Source organism: Pseudoliparis swirei, chromosome 23 (assembly GCF_029220125.1).
Source record: "Pseudoliparis swirei isolate HS2019 ecotype Mariana Trench chromosome 23, NWPU_hadal_v1, whole genome shotgun sequence".
NCBI lineage: Eukaryota > Metazoa > Chordata > Actinopteri > Perciformes > Liparidae > Pseudoliparis > Pseudoliparis swirei.
This window is the reverse complement of record NC_079410.1, coordinates 17,526,265-17,550,480: the sequence shown is the minus strand read 5'-3', so window position 1 is coordinate 17,550,480 and position 24,216 is coordinate 17,526,265. Positions and strand designations below refer to the sequence as shown.

Here is a 24,216-nt window from a genome sequence, read left to right as displayed (position 1 = left end):
TCTGACGCAGTGCTGCGCCGTCTGCAGGTGTTGTGTTGTGAGGTTGGCAAGTGTGTCAGCGTGTCAGTGTGTGTGTGTGTGTGTGTGTGTGTGTGCTCTCGCTGCAGCAGACTGCCCTTCATCAACCAACAGATTTGAAGCTGGTCTCCATAGCAACCACCCTCAAAGCTGGGCTTGTGAACAATGATAGCCGCCCTCTCGTCCTCCCCTCTTCCTTTTTGACCAACAGTGTGTGACTCCTGTGGCGAGCTCTCTCCGGGGACTTGTGTGTACAAGTGTGTCTGTGTCTGTGTGTGTGTGTGTGTGCGTTCTTTATGAGATGCACAAGCGACTGTGTGCATGTGTGTAAGGATGAGGTGTGGTGTAATAACCACTTATCTTATATCAGGGTCTCTTTAAGAGATGCATATTCAGACAACGGGAGACTTTGTGCGTGTGTCTGTGTTTGTATGTGGGTCATGACAAATTGTCTTTCTTAAAACACAAATTTTACATTTGCAAAAAAGGAGGAGCTCATCTGGTGGGAAAGATAGAAGGATGAGGAGTTATGCACCACACACACACACACACACACACACACACACACACTATACAGTGTTATCTCTGTCGTGGTTGCTGCAGCTTGTGTGAATAGTCTCCCTCACTTTCGACAGTTCATTTGTGACCCATAACAACGCTGGTGATGAGGCTGCTCAGCTGTCAGCTGTGTGTACACATACACACACACACACACACACACACAGTCCAGTATTAAACTGAGAGCACCAGCCGCTAGCGACACGTCCCACTGACCTGGAGGTCGTCCGCCTGGAGGCCGGAGGCCGGGCCGTGGGAACGAGGGTTCCCCTGAAGTGAACACACACACTCGCTGACCACGACTCTTTGAACTGAACCGAACAAAGTTATTCGATTCAGCAAAAGCAGTTTGTAGTTTGGTGACGGAGTTAACGGGGGAGGGGTTCCACATCTGGCCCTCCGGCCTTTAATGCGGTTTATGAGATGAGACAAATAAAGATTATCTTCTTTTTACAGTTTGAAACTCATTTCATTCAAAACATTGGAGGCTTCAGGAAATACACAGTATCCACCCATGATGATAAATATACATCCCATAATAGATGCAAGGATTTGGGTAATCGGGCATTTCCTGCTCGGCATTCTGGTTCTCCGTTCTTCACGCCAGCTTCCAGTGTTCCTCCTATGTTCCCTTCCATGTGAGGCTTTAGCACTGCACACAGAACAATAAAGGTTCTTAAATGGTTCTTTAAAAGGCTTTGTGGTTCTAGGAAGAACCATCACCTACTGAAGAACCATTTTTTTTACGTTCGAGGCACCTTTATAGGTTCTTTGAAGAACTCTTTAAGGAACTGGTTCTCTAAAGAACCCTGGTTTGAATGGTTCTTTGTGGAACCAGAAATTGTGCCTTAAAGAACCATTTTTAAAGGTTATTTTAGACAAAAATGGCCCCTTAAAGAACCATTTTTTAAGGTTCTTTGAGACACCTTTATAGGTTACTTGAATAACTCTTTAACTTCTTGAGCCCCAAGGAAATGGTTCTTTAAAGAACCCTGGTTTGAAAGGTTCTTTGAGGAACCAAAAATGTTCCCTTAAAGAACCATTTTCTGAAGGTTCTTTGGGACACCTTTGTGGGTTCTTTGAAGAACTCTTTAAGTAAATGGTTCTTTGTGGAACTAGAAATTGTCTTTTAAAGAATCATGTTTTGAAGGTTCTTTGGGATACCTTTATGGGTTCTTTGAAGAACTTTTTAAGGAAATGGTTCTTTAAAGAACCATGGTTTGAAAGGTTCTTTGAGGAACCAGAAATGATGCCTTAAAGAACCACGTTTTGAAGGTTCTTTGGGACACCTTTATGGGTTCTTTGAAGAACTCTTTAAGGAAATGGTTATTTAAAGAACCATGTTTTTAAAGGTTCTTTGTGGAACCAGAAATGGTTCTTCTATGGCATCACTCTGAAGAACCATCTTCGGTTCCAGGTGGCACCGTCGTTGTTCTGTGTGTCTTGTCGTTGTTTTCTTGTGTGGTACCTGTGCTCTTCCATGGAGGCGTAATGCTCAGCAGGCGGTGTTGGATCCAAGATGTCTGCCCCCGGTCACGTGACCTCTGTGCTCTGGATGAAGTGGTGGAGCGATCGTTCTCACGGGACCTGAAGGCACCGCGACGTCAGCGCCGCCACTGCCAACGACACATCTGCTTCTAAAAACCCAGTAAACAAAATCAGGGCCACAAAAGCCTGTTTGTGAGGACTGAGCGGAGCTTTGGAGAAGTGAGGAGAAGAAGAGCAGGAATGTGCGGCTCAGACCCGAGGCGGACCTCCTGGCGCTCGATACTCCTGTTAGAAATCTGTTTTGCCACTGAAATAAATATTGTGCAACCGGACCGAGCGGAGGACGTCTCCGAACACGCCGGTGATGTTGTTACCGCGCGAGTCTGGAGCTGGAATTCTGTTGAAATGTGATTTGTTTAAAAGATGTCTGCAGATTGGATTAACGCGGCTGCAGGGGAGAGACGCTCCCGTTGACTCGATTACATCTCGGGGTCAGATTACTCTCCTCGTGAGGGCCCACCGGAGGCCGATGAGACACGCCGGAGCAGATCGATGGTCACGCCGGCCTGCGACGGTCAGCGTGGAGGAACATCGGCATGATGAGAGTGAAGAAGACATTCGGCTTCATCTTCCTGTCAATCTCGGAGCCGAGGAGTGATAAACCCACCAAATAATGAAGTGATGCTGAGGGATCCAATCCGAGGTCAAAGGTCGGGGTGCGCCAGAGAGCTGGGGCGGGGGGGGCCTCGGCTCAAGGGCTGAACTTGAGGCCTGTGGCTGAAGTCTGGCTTTTAAGACTCTGATCCCAGATCTGCTAATCTTCGAGGCTCCGCATAAATGATGTGTGTGGGTTTTTCTTTTATAGCGGAGGCGGAGGACTCGACCACTTTACTCTCACCCTCGCCGCTCACTCCGGACACACAGCGGAGCGGCGTCCGCGGAGGCGTCCGCGGTGGCGTCCGCGGACGGTGGCGGATGGATTCCACAACACTCGTGTAATTTCGGGGAGAGAGAAGCGAGGTGTTGACTATATTTCTTCTTCTGCCTCTGTGTGTGTTTTGATTGAAACAGAGCCAGTGGGTATCTGCTGCTGATATGTTGACCCCCCCCCCACGCCTCATATCCTTGTGTGTGTGTGTGTGTGTGTGTGTGTGTGCACAGAGGAGATGCCAGTGTGATCTGTTTGGCCTCTTTGTTTATGGAGACGGGCCTTTCCTGCCCTCTGATGTGCGGCTCCAGCTCCATGAATAGTGAATAGAGCTTTGTTTGCGCGTGGACATCCTCATGATTCAAATGCTGAGTCCATCTGATCAGTGTGTGTGAGAGAGAGAGAGAGGGGGGGGAGAGAGAGAGGGAGAGAGAGACATGGTGCTACCAGTCAAAGCCCCTGCATATGAATGTTTGTAAAGTTTCGTTTTTCCTTTTTTGCATCCTGAGTTTAGAGTTTATTTGCAGCCTTTCAGTCTCTGCTTCATTTGAATAATCCGACTTTTAGGAAACAGACCAACGAGGAGGGCGAGAGGAGCGAGACTCAGCATCAGGAGAGAGAAAGAGGGAAAGAGAACTCAGCTCCCAGAATTATTCTGTCCATCCGAGGGGGCGTGGCCTCTAGCAGAACGTCACTGATAGTTCTATAGGCTGCAGCTGTGGCAGCGGGCTCGCGCTGCTGAGACAGGCAAAGCACTGAAGACCGGTGGCGCGCGCTCATAGACTCCCCTCTCACGCAGCCAGCCACACACACACACGCTCACACACCCCAAACAAAGGGAAGCACGCGAGGCAGCGCAGCATCCCACTCTTTCAGCCGCGAGCTCACTAGCAGAACCGCCCCCCCCTACCCAGTCCCTCTCAGACAGAACCGGTCCAGTCCGAGGCTCGAGAGCACAGAACCGACCATGACGACTAACTGCGCGGGTAACGGAACCAGCGACATGCTGCAGATCCAGTTCGGTCTGATCAACTGCGGGAACAAGTACCTCACGGCGGAGACCTTCGGCTTCAAAATCAACGCGTGCGCCTCGTCCATGAAGAAGAAGCAGATCTGGACCCTGGAGCAGAGCGCCGACGACTCCAGCGGCAACGTGTTCCACCTCAAGTCCCATCTGGGCCGGTACATCGCCGCCGACAAGGACGGGAACGTGACCGGCGACAGCGAGACCCCGGGCCCGGAGTGCCGGTTCGTCATCACCGCGCACGACGACGGCCGCTGGTCCCTGCAGTCCGAGCCGCACGGCCGCTACCTGGGCGGCACCGAGGACCGGATCATCTGCTTCGCCCAGACCGCCTCGGTGGCGGAGAAATGGAGCGTGCACATCGCCATGCACCCGCAGGTGAACATCTTCAGCATGACGCGCAAGCGGTACGCGCACCTGAGCGGCAAGGTGGACGAGATCGCCATCGACCGGGACGTGCCGTGGGGGGTGGACTCCATGATCACGCTGGTGTTCCGCGAGCAGCGGTACCACCTGCAGACCTCCGACAACCGCTTCCTGCGCAACGACGGCGCGCTGGCGGCCGTCGCGGACAAGAGCACCGGCTACACGCTGGAGTTCCGCTCCGGCAAGGTGGCGTTCAGGGACTGCAGCGGCCGATACCTCGCGCCCTCCGGGCCCTCCGGCACCATGAAGTCCGGCAAGAGCGCGCGCGTGGGCAAGGACGAGCTGTTCGTGCTGGAGCAGAGCCACCCGCAGGTCGTGCTCACCGCCGCCAACGAGAGGAACGTCTCCACCCGGCAAGGTGGGTGTAGTGTGTGTGCGTGCGTGTGTGTGTAGTGTGTGCGTGTACTGTAGGCCCGGTGGTCCTTCGGGTCACCCCCCCTCCCCCACCCCTTTGTGACAGTGTGTTGGTATCTCATCCCCCAGATACCAGCAACCCCCCACCCACACTCACACACACACACACACACACTGCCTAAAGGGTAGGTTATGGGTACGTTACTGGCCTGTATATTATTATATATTATACAAATTCACACACAGCCCAGGCCTGTGACTGTATTTACATGCTCCACAATGGCGTGATTGACCAGAGGCCACGGCCCAGTACATCCTTTAAAAGCCCCCAAAGGCCTAGTAATGTACTGATGTGCAGCTCCACGTTGGTGGAGCCGGTCGGACGCCCTCTGTTTGGGGTTTTCAGTGACAAAGAAGTGCACGGAGGCCTCGGCCCGTGAACACACTCTGCATCATGTGCTCGTGTGCCACCATTCAAATGTAAAACAGCCATAAACTAGCAGGAGGCTGAGCTGGCACCAAGCAGAACGGCACCGGAGGAGGAGAGAGAGAGAGGGAAGATGCACGCTGAGGATTAAAAAAACAGTAAAATGTGACTAAAACATGTTTAATCCAGATGTTGTATGAGAACAGATACTTGGCTGCTTTTAAAAGAGTATTTATTTAGTGTGTGTTTCACACTTCGCTCTCTCACTCTTTTAAAATGCAAAACCGTAGTCATCCCCAAATAAGTTGCCAAATGAAACGTCGATAACCACTTTTGGCCCACGGTCCTGCTGTCATGGCAACGCCGAGTACATCTGCACCTGAACTCTTCAGATGCAGTCGTGGCTCCTCATGTAGTTCAGATACTCACTGGTTAATGTAGGGTTTCTTCCTTTTTTGTGTGTGTGGTTGTCAGCTGTAAGAGAGTTGGCAGAGATGCAAGCTCGTGCCTCCTCCTTCTGTCCTTTTTCCTTCCCTCACTTTTTCCAGCTCCTCACATCACCTCATTTCACCTCTCTTTCCCTCCCTTCTTTAAAACATAAATGTATTCCTTTTTACATTTCTTCCGTCAATTCCTGCGGCCGTCTCCTGTCCCATCCTCCCTTGACGTCTCCTCCTCTCCCTCCTCTCCCACCCCTCCAGCCTTCAGGGCTTGATGTTGAGGTCATTACCATCGGCCTCCGTCATGTTGAAGATTACAGACATGAATCAGAGTGCGAGTGTATCGTGCTCTTAAAAGCCTCTGAGTCAGCACCGCGTTGACTGTCTGCTAATGAACGATCACAATAACTGATGCTGTGTACCTCTGTGTTGGTGTGTTGTCGATGATAATGCAATACAACACTAGTTTAGTGGTCTGGCTTTTTCTCAAAATCCTTTTTTTAAAATGTCCTGTTCCGGCCTCCCACATGTGTCTCCATCAGCTGTTAGCCCTTAGTCCTCACTGTGGGGCGCAAGGCACAAAATGGAGGCTGGATAACACGGGTCACGCCATGGAAACATTACAAATGCTGGAGATTTTTTATTTTTTTATTTTAACCCCCCCCCCCCCCCCGGATCTGTTGGAATTATCTGATGAGCATGAGTTTCACTCTGATAATACCCCCCGTGACAAATTAGATTGCGGCCTGTGAGACATTTTGCCGAATCGGATTATGACTCGTGTGCCACAGCTACTTCCTGCTCACGCACTCAGTAATGTGAGGAATGTGTTGCATGCAACACATCAGGGCTGCAGATGATTTGTATTACTAAGTTTTGTCCTTAAATGGTGAAAAATGAGAATCACAATGTGACATTTACAGACTTATCCCAGAAGACGAATGCAATTAGCATAACATCTCATTTCAGAAGCTGAAAACAATCAGTTGGATTTTTAATCTCAATTAATTGTCGTTCTAACTCTAAACATTTCTGCATCAATGGTCCAAATCTTCCCCCGGAACTTTTTCAAGAGGTCTTTCTTGTGAATGTCAGTTTCCACTGTTGGTTGACTTCCTCAGGTCCCGCTACCTTCCAGTAAATTAAGAGTTTGGTGCAATACGAAGTCTCAGAACTAAGAAAATGTTTTCTGGGTGCGGCATCGAGGTCAATGGCCGGTATGATGCCTTGCTCAAGGACATTTTAAGCTGTCCTCAAATCTGTCCAAAAGGAGGTCTGAATCCTTTTTAGAGGAATCCAACTGGATCATTGGATGTGGATTAAACATTGAGCAGAATTAAACTGGCTCCAGATGTTTTTCTAAACCGACAGCTGCTCGCAGCTCCTGCAGCCGGGACGGCAACCGGAGACACTTTTCATACGCGAGCGTGGCGTTTTGACAGGAGCGGCTCCCAAAGCCGTCGAATGACTTTGACTTGCAGGTTTGCTCTCGTTGACTCTGCTGCGCCTCGACGGCTCGAGAGCTGCGAATAAAGTAGGTCCAATAAAAAGGATAAATACAATCCACACGGGAACAATTGCCAAACTATAAAAATGAAATCCCACGTTGTCCAACAATGGTGGAATCTTAAGTGGCTTTAATTGACAATATTACCATTCCTCATTTAACAACCCCCGATGGAGTCTACATCATTATGTGGAAACGTGTTTTATTTCCATGATCTGAACCTCCATGGTCACTGCTGCTTTACTTTCTGACTCACTAATAGCTGGAAAGGAGGAAAGAAGGTTTTTAAATAGCTGACATGTTCACTTTACTTCACATGTGCCAGTCGGTCCATCAGAGACCGTTAAACTATCCGGGTTGACTGAAGCAAGCGTCTTATTGGATGACGCCTTACAGCCTCCTCTCCTCCGGCTCCGGCCGTCCACATTAATCTGACCCGCCGCTGGTCGCCTGACCGTAACGTCCTCGCTCCTCATCCCCGGAACACGGACGGTCACCGACTCCCTGAGACGCGTTCAATGACCCTCGCGTGGCCAGAGACGCAATTATCAAGCAGTTAACCGGGAGCCCGGCGGCCTTTTTGAGTGTCCTGCTCTGCCCTAAAGTGAGAGAAGACAGTCTGTCATGTGACTGGAGGAGAGGCCGTGGCATCCTGTTGGCGACCGCCGTGTCTACGACCTCACTACCTTTATTTTGGTAGGTCCATCTAATCAATTTCAGCAAACATCCCAGTAAAAGTAAAGCGTCAAACACTCATTTCTACTCTGACATAATATGGACCTCTTATTCATACAATTCAGTATATTAATATATATAATAATCAGTATAATATGATATGTCACTATACCATATATGCCACCCCTGGTTGTTTTGCTTAGATCTCTATATTCTGTTAGTCACTTGCAGGCTGAGAGACGATGGCGGCAAATTCAGTTTCCCCGGTTGTGGTGAAAGGTTTTTCTCACCGGTCGACGTCAGACGAATTAATTCAGCTGGCAAACGACCAGATGAACGGGGAGGAAAACCAAATGGGAATATGTGAAGTCTTGGAAACTGCCAAGAGCGTTCCACGGACATGAAATGATACATGTCACATTTCCATTATTAAGATGGCGTATAACTAAAAATGGCAGCTGTGGGCTCGGGTGATGTTTAGTTGCCTTGAAAAGGAGGAGACAGAAACTGACTCCATGTTGTGTCTGGTCATCAGTCAGCCCTGAATGCCCCCCCCACACACACACACACACACACACACACACACAGGAAACAAGGCCTTGGCTGGTGTTGACCCCTGCTCCATCAGCAGCTCGACACGCACAGCCATCAATCCGTGCATCCTTGGTGATGTTGACTGTCTGAGCTGGAGAGTCGGCTAGCGCTCATAGGCTGTGTGTGTGTGTGTGTGTGTGTGTGTGTGTGTGTGTGTGTGTGTGTGTGTGTGTGTGTGTGTGTGTGTGTGTGTGTGTGTGTGTGTGTGTGTGTGTGTGTGTGTGTGTGTGTGTGTGTGTGTGTGTGTGTGTGTGTGTGTGTGTGTGTGTGTGTGTGTGCGTGCGTGTGTGTGTGTGTGTGTGTGTGTGTGTGACAGACGAGCACCAGGGAGCCCGCCCTGCCTGACGTAGTCTACTTTATCCCAGGTTAGGGTTCAGCCGGCCTCGGTGTGTCTCCTCTTCTCTCCCTCACAGTCCGTGTGTTTCGTGCTTCCTGCTGAACTGAAGTCAATTTACCAAAAGATTTGGATCATCCTCGGCAAAATACTGCACATCGCATGTCTGACCCCGATTTTGTATTTGTGAGTGAAAGTGGGAGTATTGTGATGTGTGTTCATTTTGTGGTACTGTATAGGTGGTACAGTATTCGGTGTGTAGGCTCTACTCTATGTGGGTTTGGATCAGAACAAAGGATGATACGTCTCCCTGTTGGTGCCCCAGCTGGTCGCCTCCTCAGCCAGGCCTGCTGAACAATAGACACACACACACACACACACACACACACACGCACGCTTGATACAATTGCGTGTGTTCAGGCCTCCGGTACTGGCTCACAGTGACCGAGGCCATCGGCCTGAATAGAGGACGTGATGGTGCCTGAGGTCCGGGTGGATTCTGTGTGTGTTGTCACTTCTTTGATGTGAGGGATGGTGTGTGTGTGTACGTGACGCTCTACCTCATTAATTCTGGGAGCTTCTCAAAGGGAACAGCCTAGACATATCAGGACACACACACACACACACACGTAGCAGGCGGCCTCGCTCTGGCTCACGGCCTCCGGAGTGTTTTGTCTCCGTCAGTCTTGTGTTTTCATGTTTGTACCCGCCAGTGTTTTTCTTTCCTTGTGATAACTCGGGACCAGTTTCAGTGTGTGTGTGTGTGTGTGTGTCACTAATAATAAAAAAGGGACGAGCGCTCCCTCCTAGCCATCATCCTATTTTTCCCTAAACGTCCATCCTGTGAATGACGTTGACTGAAAAGACTTCCGTCCCACTTGAATTCAAATCTAAAGATGTCGGTGTGATAATTCCGACCCGCTCGGTGGTGACGGGTCACAGAGCGGCATGGAAAGTGTTTCCTGGTTTATTTCCCCGGAGTGTCAGATGACTCGCTTCAGAGTGTCTATTTAAAATGTATGTATATTTCAGGGGGAAGTAGGAGCTCTGTCCAAAAGGACATCAAAGGCTGGTTCCTCCGTCTGTACGAGGGACGTTAGCCGGTTAGTTTAGCATGAGGTGAAACGCTGGAATTTTTAAATAATCCATAAAATTGAGTTTTGTGTGTGTCGATTCCTCAAATAGAGGTTCTGTTCACACCGTGCAATATCTTCAAAGTCAGCTAATCACTTTTATAAAATTCAATTATTTCTAACTTTGACATCAGAGGTGATTTTAGTTTCAGAGTAACGGAGTCGTGGAGGTCGAGTTTCCTCCCGCTGCTACCGTGACGACGGGATGTGTTGGAGGAGCGGAGGAGGGAGGTCATCAGGGATGTGACTGATGACTCCTCTCCTCCTCATGTGTCCTCTCCTCCTCCTCATGTCCTCCTCTCCTCCTCATGTGTCCTCCTCTCCTCCCCATGTGTCCTCCTCTCCTCCTCCTCATGTCCTCCTCTCCTCCTCATGTGTCCTCCTCTCCTCCCTATGTGTCCTCCTCATGTCCTCCTCTCCTCCCCATGTGTCTCCTCCTCATGTGTCCTCCTCTCCTCCCCATGTGTCCTCCTCTCCTCCCCATGTGTCCTCCTCTCCTCCCCATGTGTCCTCTCCTCCTCCCCATGTGTCCTCTCCTCCTCCCCATGTGTCTCCTCCTCCCCATGTGTCCTCTCCTCCCCATGTGTCCTCTCCTCCCCATGTGTCCTCCTCTCCTCCCCATGTGTCCTCTCCTCCTCCCCATGTGTCCTCTCCTCCTCCCCATGTGTCCTCTCCTCCTCCCCATGTGTCCTCTCCTCCCCATGTGTCCTCTCCTCCTCCCCATGTGTCTCCTCCTCCCCATGTGTCCTCTCCTCCCCATGTGTCCTCTCCTCCCCATGTGTCCTCTCCTCCCCATGTGTCCTCTCCTCCCCATGTGTCCTCTCCTCCTCCCCATGTGTCCTCCTCTCCTCCCCATGTGTCCTCTCCTCCCCATGTGTCCTCCTCCCCATGTGTCCTCTCCTCCTCCCCATGTGTCCTCCTCTCCTCCCCATGTCTCCTCCTCCCCATGTGTCGTCTCCTCCTCCCCATGTGTCGTCTCCTCCTCCCCATGTGTCGTCTCCTCCTCCCCATGTGTCCTCCTCTCCTCCCCATGTGTCCTCCTCTCCTCCCCATGTGTCCTCTCCTCCTCCCCATGTCTCCTCCTCCCCATGTGTCCTCTCCTCCTCCCCATGTCTCCTCCTCCCCATGTCTCCTCCTCCCCATGTGTCCTCTCCTCCTCATGTGTCCTCTCCTCCTCATGTGTCCTCTCCTCCTCATGTGTCCTCTCCTCCCCATGTGTCGTCTCCTCCTCCCCATGTGTCTCCTCCCCATGTGTCCTCTCCTCATGTGTCCTCTCCTCCTCCTCATGTGTCCTCTCCTCCTCCCCATGTGTCCTCTCCTCATCCCCATGTGTCCTCTCCTCATCCCCATGTGTCCTCTCCTCATCCCCATGTGTCCTCTCCTCCTCCCCATGTGTCCTCTCCTCCTCATGTGTCCTCTCCTCCTCATGTGTCCTCTCCTCCTCATGTGTCCTCTCCTCCTCCTCATGTGTCCTCTCCTCCTCCCCATGTGTCCTCTCCTCCTCCCCATGTGTCCTCTCCTCATCCCCATGTGTCCTCTCCTCCTCCCCATGTGTCCTCTCCTCCTCCCCATGTGTCCTCTCCTCCTCCCCATGTGTCCTCTCCTCCTCCCCATGTGTCCTCCTCTCCTCCTCATGTGTCCTCCTCCTCTCCTCATGTGTCCTCTAATGCGTTCCTCTAAACCTGAACCCTCCTCGTCTGTTGCTACTGATCTTACATTTCATCTGGTTTGACCCCCGCCCCCTTCTGCACCATGTGGTTCTCATTATGGTCTCTTATATGTTCCTTCTCTATCGTGTGTGTGTGTGTGTATTCTTTATCGAACACCGTGAGCAGCATGTTTTGTGTGATCGGCTCTCGGCTTCCTCGTTGAGCTTCCTTTGGAGACGAACGTTGGTAAACATTCTGGTTTCTTCCACCGACGGACGAGCAGCCATTTCACAACGACCACGGAGAAATGTGAAAGAACTCGACGCCCTCCCAAAATCAGGCAACGCGGTCGACTGCATCGGTCCCATCAGCTGAGGGATCTCCTCAGAGGAGCTGCTTCCACTTGTGACAACACACGGGCCATTGTTGATCAGCCCCCTGAGGGGACATGCTGCCTTTATTGTAGTCAAGGTTTGAGCCGGCTGTTGCGGCTGCAGGAGAACAAGGGGACGGGGGAGGGGAGGGGGGGGGGAGACACATGAGCGCCGCTTTGTTGTCCCACACAATCTTTCTCTCTCCGTCTCGCTCTGCACACGTTTACACAGCCGTCCGACCGACAGTCCATCTCTCCACTCAGCCTGCAGCGCTGGGTCCATCCACGCCATGACCTCATCGTGGACAATAGAGCGTTGTGCTGCGTGTGTACTGTGTGTTATGGGAGTGGTGCGTTGGAGGGGTGTGTGTGTGTGCGCATCTTACAGTCGACTTGTTTGTTTACCTCTTTGTTGATCTTAAGTGCTGTAGTGGAGTTGATGTGATTTTAATGAGTGGTGTTCTGTAGATGCACACACACACACACACACACACACACACACACACACTGTCTACAGATTTAGAATCTGAAGCTCAAGTTGCCACTCCCATTTGTTGTGATTTATCTTCAGTATTGATTCCTCTGTTTGTTTGTCAACAAAGCGTTTTGTTGATTAAATAGTTAAAAATGTCCGTCACTATTATGTTGATCTCTAGCCGCGTCGTCGCTGGCGAGTCCGAAACCCCAAAATATTCAAGTTGCGGTGATTTTGAAAGTCGGACGACTTGGTCTGAAATATCTCCACCGTTACTGGATGGGTTGTCGTGTCATTTTGTCGAGATCTTCGTGGAGCCAACGGGATGCTAATAACATGGTTATGAGCATGTTGGCGTTAGCGTTTAGCTCGATGCTGTGTAATTATGATAATTAATTAAAAATAGGACCCATTTTTCACTGTTCACATCTTCTAAACACTCTGACGGATACATCGGGCTAATGTAAGTAAAATAATTAATAGATATATACAATCTGCTTTCATCCATCCACACGACATTCACAACATTTCCAAATCAGGTGGATCCTTAATATGTTCCTTAGCCAATTAACTGCTTAGATTATTTGTTATCAAAATAGTTTTGGATTCATTCGTTGATGTATTAACCGTTTCAGCTCCAGCTGACGAGACAATGTTCATCTATGTCAGTGAAGTGAAGATTATTGTGGCCTTGTGTTTTCTTTCCTCCTGTGTTTAGTGACCATGACGCGTAATACTTTGAACTGTAGTGGGGTCTGTGTGTGTGGGTGTGTGTGTGTGCAGCTGTGTGTGTGTGTGTGTGCAGCTGTGTGAAATCCTTCACTAATCTGAGCCCTTCTGATGTTGCTCATTTAGTGCTGATCCTAACCAGAGGATGTGTGTGTTTGAAGTCGTTCATGCTCCACTGTGTGTGTGTGTGCCTGCCTCTGGATCGTTAATGGTCGTCCTCTGCATCTATGCAGCCCTTTCATGTTCGTTGAGCTCATGTCTGACCCACTGGTCTGTATTTTATCTAAACCCTGTCTGACCCCACTCAGGTATGGACCTGTCGGCCAATCAGGACGAGGAGGGCGACCAGGAAGTGTTCCAGGTGGAGATCTGTCGGGAAAACCGCAAGTGTGCGTTCCGGACCGCCGCTGGGAAATACTGGACCCTGACTGCTAACGGCGGCTTGCAGTGCACCGCCTCCAGCAAGTACGCAACGCACGCACACACACACACACACACACACACACTCGGATGCACGGCTTAAACTTTGCAGCGAGCCACACCTGCTCCAGTCTGTCCACACTAACCTCTCAGCGCCAGTGATTGTGTGTGTGTGTGTGTGTGAGAACCTGATACTAGTCAGTCACAGCTCTTAGTCTGCAGTCCCCTCCCCAGTTGTGTGTGTGGTAGGGGGTGGATGAAGTGTGTGTGTGTGGGAGGTGAAGAGTGAGTGAACTGGTCTCATGGCTCCAGCATGTTGTGGGCGAAGTGCTTTTGTATGCACCGTCGACCTGGAGAGACGTTTCTGATCTGCAGCGTCTCTGCTCAGCCAGAGTTTGACCTTTGACCCCTCACCCGTTGACCCCACACGGACAGAAGCTCAGACGGTTTCCTGACACCCTGAAGCACCAAGTAGAGCACTTGGCTCCTTTTTGTTGTCATAGAAAATGTCTTTGAGTGTTTTATACATATGTATAAGTACCTCATATACAGACCTGTCTATAACATACATACGAAGATAATCATATACAGGCCTGTATATAAGATACCTATACATGGTTTTTCCTGCATAGAGAAAATTTGGGCGCGCGCCTAAGCCGTTTTCCCGAGCGCCTAAGGCAAAAAAAGTCGGTGCTGAAAAAAAAAACCAAAAAAAACTGTGTTCATCACGTGCATGTCAGCGAATATGTTCTCAATAGTATGTTTCAAGTAGGCTACAGCCGAACCCTCGTTCTGTTTTGATTAATAGTAATCGAGTTGATAAGCGTGTCTTCTTGTCTGATCAATACGCAACTGTGAGGTGCGCGAATGGACAGAGCGGCCAGCTGCTGGTCACTCAACAGCCCGACGTGCACCAATACACCTGGACTATTGTCAATAGGGATGCACCGATCTGATCGGCCGATATTCCCATTATCGGTTTTGATCGGCGTTCTCAAACGGCCGATCAGATGACGTAACATCTGCGAGAACAACTATCAGAGACGTTACAATCGCGGCGCAACGGAGACGATGCGCCCGGCGAGGGCCGCAGAGTGAGAGGTCCATGAGGGGATCCTCACCATCGAGCGGCGCCCCCGTCCCCGAGTTGAATCACTGGGTCAACCTGGCCGACTCTCACATGTCTGAGCCCCTAGAGACTGATGTTGACGGTAAACGCATTCGATCGGGAGCGGAGGGTTTTGATAAAGTTAGCGGAAGGATTTAAGTGACAACATCCGGTTTTGCAAAGAAGGAAAGAACCACGTGAAACAACATCCGTTTTTCAAAATAAGATGTGGACAAATCATACACCAACATATACAGCAAACAATGAACTGATTTTTGTATCTTTATAGATCGTTTGAGATTTAGCTTAAATTATGCTCACATTAAAACATTTTTACTGTACCAAGGAAGAGTTTATAAAAATAAGTCAGACTTTTGTATGTTAAGAAAAGTCCTGTATATAGATTTTCCCAAGAGTTCCAGGAAATGAATGATGCAGATGTGTTCTACTGCCGCTTTGAAAGACAATGGAGCAGTCCTGAGCCCATCCCCACAGCCCCACCAACAAGCCACAGACCATCAGCCCCCCCTCCCCAGCCCATCAGGGGCTCACACCTCTGGAGCACCCTCCATCAACTCAGCGACCCTCGTCATCCTGGAGAGAGCTGTCAACAGGCTGTTTAAAAGCAGAACCCCAAAGCAGCGGGCCCGGACTCCGCCTCCCTCCACCCTGAAGCACTGTGCTGACCAGCTGTCTCCGTGTTCACCGACATCTTCAACACCTCCTGGAGACATGCCACGTTCCAGCCTGCTTCAAGGCCTCCACCATCATCCCGCCCCAAAAACCCAAGATCACAGGACTCAATGACTACAGGCCCCCGCCTGACCTCTGTGGTCATGAAGTCCTTTAACGTTTGGTCCTGTCACACCTCAAGACCATCACCGACCCACTCCTGGACCCCTGCAGTTCGCCACAGAGCCAACAGGTCTGCAGACGATGCAGTCAACATGGCCCTTCACTACATCCTCCAGCATCGGGACTCCCGAGGAACCTCGCCAGGATCCTGTTTGTGGACTTCAGCTCTGCCTTCAATTCCATCATCCCGTCCCTGTGCAGGACAAGCTCTCCCAGCTGCACGTGCCCGACTCCACCTGCAGGTGGATCACAGACTTCCTGACCGACAGGAAGCAGCACGTGAGGCTGGGGAAACACGTCTCAGGCTCCCGGACCACCAGCACGGGTTCCCCAAGGCTGTGTTCTCTCCCTCTGCTGTTCCCCCTGTACACCAACAGCTGCACCTCCAGTCACCAGTCCGCCCTCCTAAATTTCCCGGGATGACACCACCCTCTTTGGGACTCATCTCGGGGGGGGCAGACCGCCACAGGTGGGAGACTGACCACCTGGTGACCTGGTGCAGCCAGAACAACCTGGAGCTCAACGCCTGAAGACAGTGGAGATGGTTGTGGATTTCAGGAGGAATGCAGCCCCACCCCCCCCTCTCATCCTGTGTGACCCCCCGGGGCCCGCTGTGGAGTCCTACCGCTTCCTGGGCTCCATCATCTCCCAGGACCTCAAGTGGGAGCTGAACATCGGCTCCATCTCCAAGAAGGCCCAGCAGAGGATGTTCTTCCTGAGGCAGCTGAGGAAATTCAACCTGCCAGGGAAGATGATGGTACAGTTCTACACGGCCATCGTTGAGTCCATCATCTGCTCCTCCATCACCGCCTGGCACCCTGCAGCCACAGCCAAAGACAAGCACAGGCTGCAGAGCATCATCCGCCGGCCGAGAGGGTTATCGGCTGCAATCTGCCTTCCTCCAGGTCCTGTTCACTTCCAGGTCACTGAAGCGGCCAGAAAGATTGTCGCCGACCCTCCCACCCTGGACACTCCTGTTCGAGTCCCTCCTCGGGGGGAGGCTGCGGTCCATCATGACCACGACCTCCCGCCACACCAATAGCTTTTTCCGACGGGGTCGGGCTCATCAATGGACCCCCGGGGCTGACTGACTGTCACCCCAGGACTACCACCTCTTCTTCCCCCTTCCCTCTCCTCCTTCTTCCCGCTCCTTCCTCTTCCTCCTCCTCCCTCTTCCTCCCACCCCTCCTCCCTCCTTTCGTTGATTGTTGTTTGTCATGTCCAAATGTTGCACCTCCCAACAAAAAAAAATTCCTCGTTTGTTTGTAAAAACATTCTTTCTTTGGCAAAAAACCTGTTTTGATTTTGTTAACTGGGGCCAAAAAAATAAAAATTTTTTTGGGGGAAAAAAAAACCCTTTGGGGTTTTTCCTAAACCCAGCCTTTTAATTTTCAAAAATCCAAAAATTTTGACCTTCTAACTCTTAATTTGGAAAGGGCGTTTTGTTTTGTTTAGGATCAACTTTTAATTTTAGCTCCCAACTGGCAAGGATAGAGAGAACCTTTTCCAAATAGTTTAGACCTCCTCTGAAGGGGTTTTTGGGCAACTTTTTTAAAAGATTTAGACAGTTTTTCGTTGAAAATTAAAAGGAGACAGAAAGTTTGCAAAGTTTTCCCCCGAAACCCCCCGGAAAAGAAATGAAAAGTTTTTTCCCCTTTTAAAAAGGGGCCCCCTTTTGGGCTAACCAAAAACGTTTTGGGAGTGCCAAATTTTTAAAAAAGTTTTAAGACACGGCCCCTTCGTTTTATTTAAAAGAAGGGATAAGGGCGTATCAAAAGTTTGACCTTCCCACCAAAAAAACTCGGGCCTGACAAGCCTTTTGGACACAAACTTTTAGGTTTCCCTTCAAAACGGCATTTAAACAGGAAACCTTTCCTTTTTTTTTCCCCCCTTTCTTGGGGCTTTTTTTTTCTCTTCTAATTTCCTCTCCCGGATTTTTAGCGGCACCTAAACCAAAAAATTCTTGTTTAAAACTTTCACGGAAATAAACTTTTCTAAAAAATGAGGGTTTTTTAGAAAAATTAGGGAAATTTTAGTGGCAAGTTTCTAATATTTGGGCCCCGGGGAAAAATGTTTGGAAAAAAAAGTTTTTACTTTTTGTTCAAAACTTTTTAGTTTTTGTTTTGACAAAGCATTTGGCCCTATTGGGGTTCTGCTACCCACTGGAAGGTTTCAAGAAGATTCAAATTCCTTTTTCAGTGAAGTAACTTAAAAGGGAAGACAGAAACGTTTGAAAGTTTTTTTGAAAAAACCCATCCCCGTTACACCAAAGGGGTTTTTCCTGCTGAGAACAGGCCCCCTAAGTTTTGGCCCTATGAAAAAAGGAAAGCAAAAAAGTCAAAGGAAAAACAACAACAATAAAACTGTGTTCATCAAGTCAGCGAATATGTTCTCAATAGTATGTTTCAAGTAGGCTACAGCCGAACCCTCGTTCTGTTTTGATTAATAGTAATCGAGTTGATAAGCGTGTCTTCTTGTCTGATCAATACGCAACTGTGAGGTGCGCGAATGGACAGAGCGGCCAGCTGCTGGTCACTCAACAGCCCGACGTGCACCAATACACCTGGACTATTGTCAATAGGGATGCACCGATCTGATCGGCCGATATTCCCATTATCGGTTTTGATCGGCGTTCTCAAACGGCCGATCAGATGACGTAACATCTGCGAGAACAACTATCAGAGACGTTACAATCGCGGCGCAACGGAGACGATGCGCCCGGCGAGGGCCGCAGAGTGAGAGGTCCATGAGGGGATCCTCACCACCGAGCGGCGTCCCCGTCCCCCGAGTTGAATCACTGGGTCAACTCAGCCGACTCTCACATGTCTGAGCCCCTAGAGACTGATGTTGACGGTAAACGCATTCGATCGGGAGCGCGAGGGTTTTGATAAAGTTAGCGGAAGGATTTAAGTGACAACATCCGGTTTTGCAAAGTTAGCGGAAAGAACCACGTGAAACAACATCCGTTTTTCAAAATAAGATGTGGACAAATCATACACTAACATATACAAGTAAACAATGAACTGATTTTGTATCTTTATAGATCGTTTCTGAGATTTAGCTTAAATTATGCTCACATTAAAACATTTTTACTGTACCAAGGAAGAGTTTATAAAAATAAGTCAGACTTTTGTATGTTAAGAAAAGTCCTGTATATAGATTTTCCCAAGAGTTCCAGGAAATGAATGATGCAGATGTGTTCCATACATATCTGAAATCCCCTATAATAGCAATCAAACAATTTTAATGTATCAATTAGGACATTTTTCAAAGTAAAAGTCCTAAATGTTTAAAGAAATCGGTAATTTCTTTAATGTTTGAGGTGCTTTATATATGTATTTCCTTATATTCCTAGGCAATAATGCTACACAATTAATAGAATGCTTCAATCAACACCGTGATCGGTTTTATCGGATCGGCAGAGACTGATTTCAGTGATCGGCACCAAAAAACCTGATCAGTGCATCTCTAATTGTCAATCTATTTGCCTATCTATTTTAGCAAAATGATTTCCTCAAGCATTGCCTCCATTATTTATGGGAAAAAAACAAACAAACATAGATGTCTGTTAATTACGGTGACATGGCAATACAGACCGTGCACGCGCAGCGCGCCAAAACAATTTTTGGGGAGCACCGAAGACCCATTTTGACCCAGGAAAAACCCTGCTATATACAGGCCTATATATGAGTATCTTATTTACAGGCCTCTGTATAAGATACTCATATACAGGCCTGTCTATAACATATATACTAACATATGTATATACAGGCCTGTCTAAGTATGTTATATACAGGCCTGTCTATAACATACATACTAAGATACCTGTGTTCAGGCCTGTATATAAGTATCTTATACAAGTATCTTTTATAGAGGCCTGTATATAAGATACTTATATACAGGCCTGTATACAAGTATCTTAGTATGTACGTTATATACAGGCCTGTATATTGGTATCTTATATACAGGCCTGTATATAAGTATCTTATATATATATCTTATATGTATATAAGTATCTTGGTATGTACGTTATATACAGGCCTGTATATAAGTATCTTATTTTTATATCTTATATGTATATAAGTATCTTGGTATGTACGTTATATACAGGCCTGTATATTGGTATCTTATATACAGGCCTGTATATAAGTATCTTATATATATATCTTATATGTATATAAGTATCTTGGTATGTACGTTATATACAGGCCTGTATACAAGTAACTTTTATAAAGGCCTGTATATGAGACACTTTTACAGAGCACTAATGTCTGCTCCAGGTATTAGTCTGAGCCAAGTATCCCGAGTTAACCCTCCAAGATAAACTTGCCGAGCGCTCTGCAGGAAGTCCATCACATTCCTCCATCACATTCCTCCATCACATTCCTCCATCACATTCCTCCACCACATTCCTGACTTGACTCATCACAGATATCAGACCACGAGCCTCTTCTCTCTCCGCGTTCCCTCGTATGCAGGAATCACGCTCCGAGTCTAAAGAAACGACGCAGGCAGAACGCGGCGGCGACGTGAGAAAATAAAAGCCGACTTTGTGCCGAGTGGACGGATTAACGAGCTGCTTGATTAAATTTAAGGAACTACAACGGAAGCTTATCCCGCTACCTCGAGCCGACCGGTCGCTTAGCTTCTGGATTAAACGGCGGAGCGACGTGTGACCGTTTACACCCGACACGTGCCTGGATGTCCGGCGCCCACGCGTGTGTAATCCCCCTCCTCATCCCCCCGCCTGTGCTTTCTCTCCGCAGGTCGGCTAATTGCTACTTCGACATCGAGTGGCGTGGGAAGCGGCTGACGCTCCGGGCCGCCAACGGGAAATACGTCGCCGCCAAGAAAAACGGCCAACTCGCGGCCACCATCGACTCTGCCGGTCGGTGAGATTTGTTGAATCAGCATTTCAGTCGATGACTAACGGGTTTACTTCGCAGTGGGATTGGGGATTGAGCCTCGACGGCTTCCGTAGAATGTAACGTTCACTCTGTGGGATTCAGATTTTATGTTAATCCTTTGACTGAAAACATGTAGAGTCACCGAGGAGCTTCCACCACGACACAACAGAGTCCATTCACTCCAGTAGATTTCCTACTTTTATTTAGAGTGAGTCAGACAGATAAATCCAGATTTGTGGTTTTGTCTTCTTCCCTTTTAGATTTATCTTTTGATTGTGTTGAGTGCTGGTTTAAAAAAAGCACTTAATCTGGCACATAAAAAAGCACATAAAATGGCAAATAGTTGTTTTTACACATGGGCACGTTAATAAAAAACTGATTTAACGTGTAACATTAGTGCATTCATCGTCTTTTTAAACTTTCAGCTAGAAAGCAAATATACTGTTTTCAGTTATCTATATCGCCTAATATCACAAATTCCAAATACACATACGACATCCCTGACCTTTGACCTCTAATCGGATCAGGAACAACTTACAAGAAATAGAAAAAAACCTTTAAGGGAAAAAAGGGGAAGAAACCTCCAGCAGAGCAACAGGAGGAGGATCCCTCTCCAGGATGGACAGAACGATAGACGTCATGTGACCAGAAGGAATCATTAGAGTTACTCACCTTCAGTGAGTGACAGAGTGTCTGGATAGTTGGTACTATTTAAAACCACTTCAGCTTTTCCTCTAACACCGGCTCACACCGATGTTACAGCTAACGTGAAGACGGTTTCGCAATAACAGCAACTGCTGTGAGACTTCCTGTCGGAGCAGAAGATAATCGATCAATAAGTATTCGATTGTGAAGCGGGCGCCGCAGATCAAAGCTGAAGCCTCCGCTGTGGTTTCTGCCGAGGCGGCGGTTTGCTGCCACGAGGCTGTTTTTAGGGCACATTTGAAGCCAAGTTTCCTCGCATCCATTTTTAATGAGCTGTATGAAAAGCACTGAGCTGCAATAAAATGCACTAGTTTGGTACGGAGTGATATTAATGCCCAGGGGTTGTTTAATTGCGGTGTCGCACCTGTCGTTTTTTACACGCCGTGCCCTTTGCGTCGTCTCCAGGTGAGTCCGAGGAGTTCCTCATGAAGCTGATCAACCGGCCGATCATCGTGCTGCGCGGGGACCACGGCTTCATCGGCTGCAGGAAGGTGACGGGGACGCTGGACTCCAACCGCTCCTCCTACGACTACTTCACGCTGGAGTTCAGAGACGGAGCGTACAGCCTGCAAGGTCAGTCCGGGGGGCGTAAAGCTGTGGGGCGGCCCCCCGCAGGCAAACGAGGGGATTACATCATTTGCTCTTTAAGCGATCGTCATTATGGAGTTATGTTCTGGCCGAAGCCGTTTTAAACCGAAGCTTTTTGTTTGCGCCTCCATGTTTTTCACCCCCCCCCCCTGCAGACTCCACGGGTAAATACTGGATGGTGGGTAACGAGCAGTCGGTGGTGAGCAGCAGCGACGCGCCCGTCGACTTCCTGTTTGAGTTCTGCGACTACAACAAGCTGGCGATCCGCCACGCCACCGACAGCAAGTACCTGCGCGGCGACCACGCCGGCGTGCTGAAGGCCAACGCCGACGACCTGGAGACCGCCACCCTGTGGGAGTACTGAGGGGGGGGGGCCGCGCGGCGGGAGAATCAAAGTGTGGCAATGCAGCACAACCTGTGTCCCCCCCTCCCCTCCCCCACACACTCCCCTCCCTCATATTATATCCTGTACTTATGACTTTATATGTTGATGAACTGCACAGAGGGAACTGGGAGGATAGAAGGAGAAGAAGAAAGGAAGGAGACGCTCCTTTCTCCCCTTCCTTCTCGTCTATCCCTCCATCTTTTTCTCCGCTCTGCTCCGCAGCGCCGACCTTTATCTGTTGCCATAGTTACCGTGGGGCTGTGCACTTTTTCTGCTCCGATCTGGTTCGCTGCTCGACCTGTCACTCTTCTCCCTCCTCGCCTTAGGGTTGGGCCGTCCCTCTCGCAGAGCAGAGCCACGTTTTAAGAGCCCCCTCCTCTCTGAGTTGACCCCCTCCCCCCGTCTCTATTGTGTGTGTGTGTGAGCAGCACATGTTGAGCGTGGTTTTTCTCTCGGCCCTGGTCGGCTAGATCTGCTTCTACATGATCAAATCTCCCAAAACAGATCCACCCGCCGGATTAAAATATATAAATCGGCTTGAGACGTTTCCTGTTTGCTAAACAAGATGGCGGCCGCGCGTTTGCATGGCGTAGAAACGGATTTGTCCCCTGACCGGGCCGAGTAGCTTTGTGTTCACGAGCCTGTGTGACGAGTATGTGATATAACTGGAGTGATGATAAAGATATAGAAAATGATGTATGTACGGGTTTAACCCCCCCCCACCCCTATTCATCTCAACTGTAAAATACTCGTGAACCTGTTTCCTGTGTTGTGCTCTAGCTGTGTTCTCATTGGACCAAACAGGATGTAGGAAGTTAAAACGCGTAACCCCCCCCCCCCTCCTCACGCTGAACCTATTGTCAGATTAAAGAAATAAAAAATAGAAATTGTGCGGTCACATACTGTGGGGAACCAGCCCATGACACGCGGTTGAGTTTCTTCTTCTACGTCCAAGGCACAGACATTATCATGGATACAGTAGGTAACCATGGCGACGGGAGTGAAACGATTTATAGGCCCTTTTTGGAAGCTGCTTTTTGAATCCTTCAAACCCAACCTTAGACCTTCAGCCTGGATCTCGACCAAATCTTTGATACTGGATTAACAGACCGTCATCTCACACACACACACACACACCGAGAAACTGGAACCTGGTGCTACTAACTCGTGACCTGTTCACAAATTGATCTTTCCGTGTAACCGAAGAGGCTGAAAGAGTTCCTGTCGTCGCTCTCATCTCCTGCTGCTTCTTTAACGGCTTCACAACGAGGTGGACGACCAAATTGTGTTTTTTTTATTTCTTTTGCTTTAGTCGGTGAAGGGATGGATAGGTTTAGAAAAAAATGGCAAAGAAGCCGACTTTGAATTTGTCTTATTGAACTGGAATGTCTGTTCTGCAGTCGTCGCGTAGCACGAAGGCGCCGTGGGTCCTCTTTGGGTCCCTCTTTGGGTCCCTCTTTGGGTCCCTCTTTGGGTCCCTCTTTGGGTCCCTCTTTGGGTCCCTCTTTGGGTCCCTCTTTGGTTCCTCTTTGGGTCCTCTTTGGTTCCTCTTTGGGTCCCTCTTTGGTTCCCTCTTTGGTTCCCTCTTTGGGTCCTCTTTGGGTCCTCTTTGGTTCCTCTTTGGGTCCTCTTTGGTTCCCTCCCTTCAGCTTTTTCTCCATAGCGCGAAGCTATCGTCACCATCGAGCGTTCCTCTGACGTGAAGCCGAGTATGCTTGTAGCCCCGTGGTATGATGCGTGATTGTAGCCGGCTCCTCAACAAGCCCGTCCAAATGTCCTCTCCGAAGTTTCGAGCGTTTTTGCGTGAAGGGTTGAGTCTCGAGCGAATAGAAGGAGCGGTTGTCCTGGGAGGAAACCTGCGTCTCCATGGGAACCGAGACGAAGGCTTAGGCGTGGGAGGTTAAACGTGTGGTAATGACTGTGCCTTACTCGCCGTTTATTTTTTGGGCAGTAGGGAAATAAAAGATCAAAATAATCCACATCTTTGCTTTGTATAACTGGAACTTCTTTTTGTATTATTATTTTGTATAATTTTTTTGATATTGTGGATTAACCTCTTGTGCCATTGGTTCACCTGAATATCCAACGACCAATAAAACTGGGATTATGAATGCTA

The 24,216-nt window shown here is 49.1% G+C and overlaps 1 protein-coding gene across 1 annotated transcript; it reads left to right on the top strand.

Annotated features, from left to right (window-relative positions):
- Positions 1–3,509: 3,509 nt before the first annotated feature.
- Positions 3,510–24,216, top strand: fscn1a (fascin actin-bundling protein 1a). The gene is made up of 5 exons (XM_056407812.1): positions 3,510–4,800; positions 13,441–13,597; positions 20,282–20,403; positions 21,533–21,700; positions 21,871–24,216. The coding sequence occupies exons 1-5, from the start codon at positions 3,960–3,962 to the stop codon at positions 22,077–22,079; spliced, it is 1,497 nt and encodes a 498-aa protein (XP_056263787.1). The 5' UTR covers positions 3,510–3,959; the 3' UTR covers positions 22,080–24,216.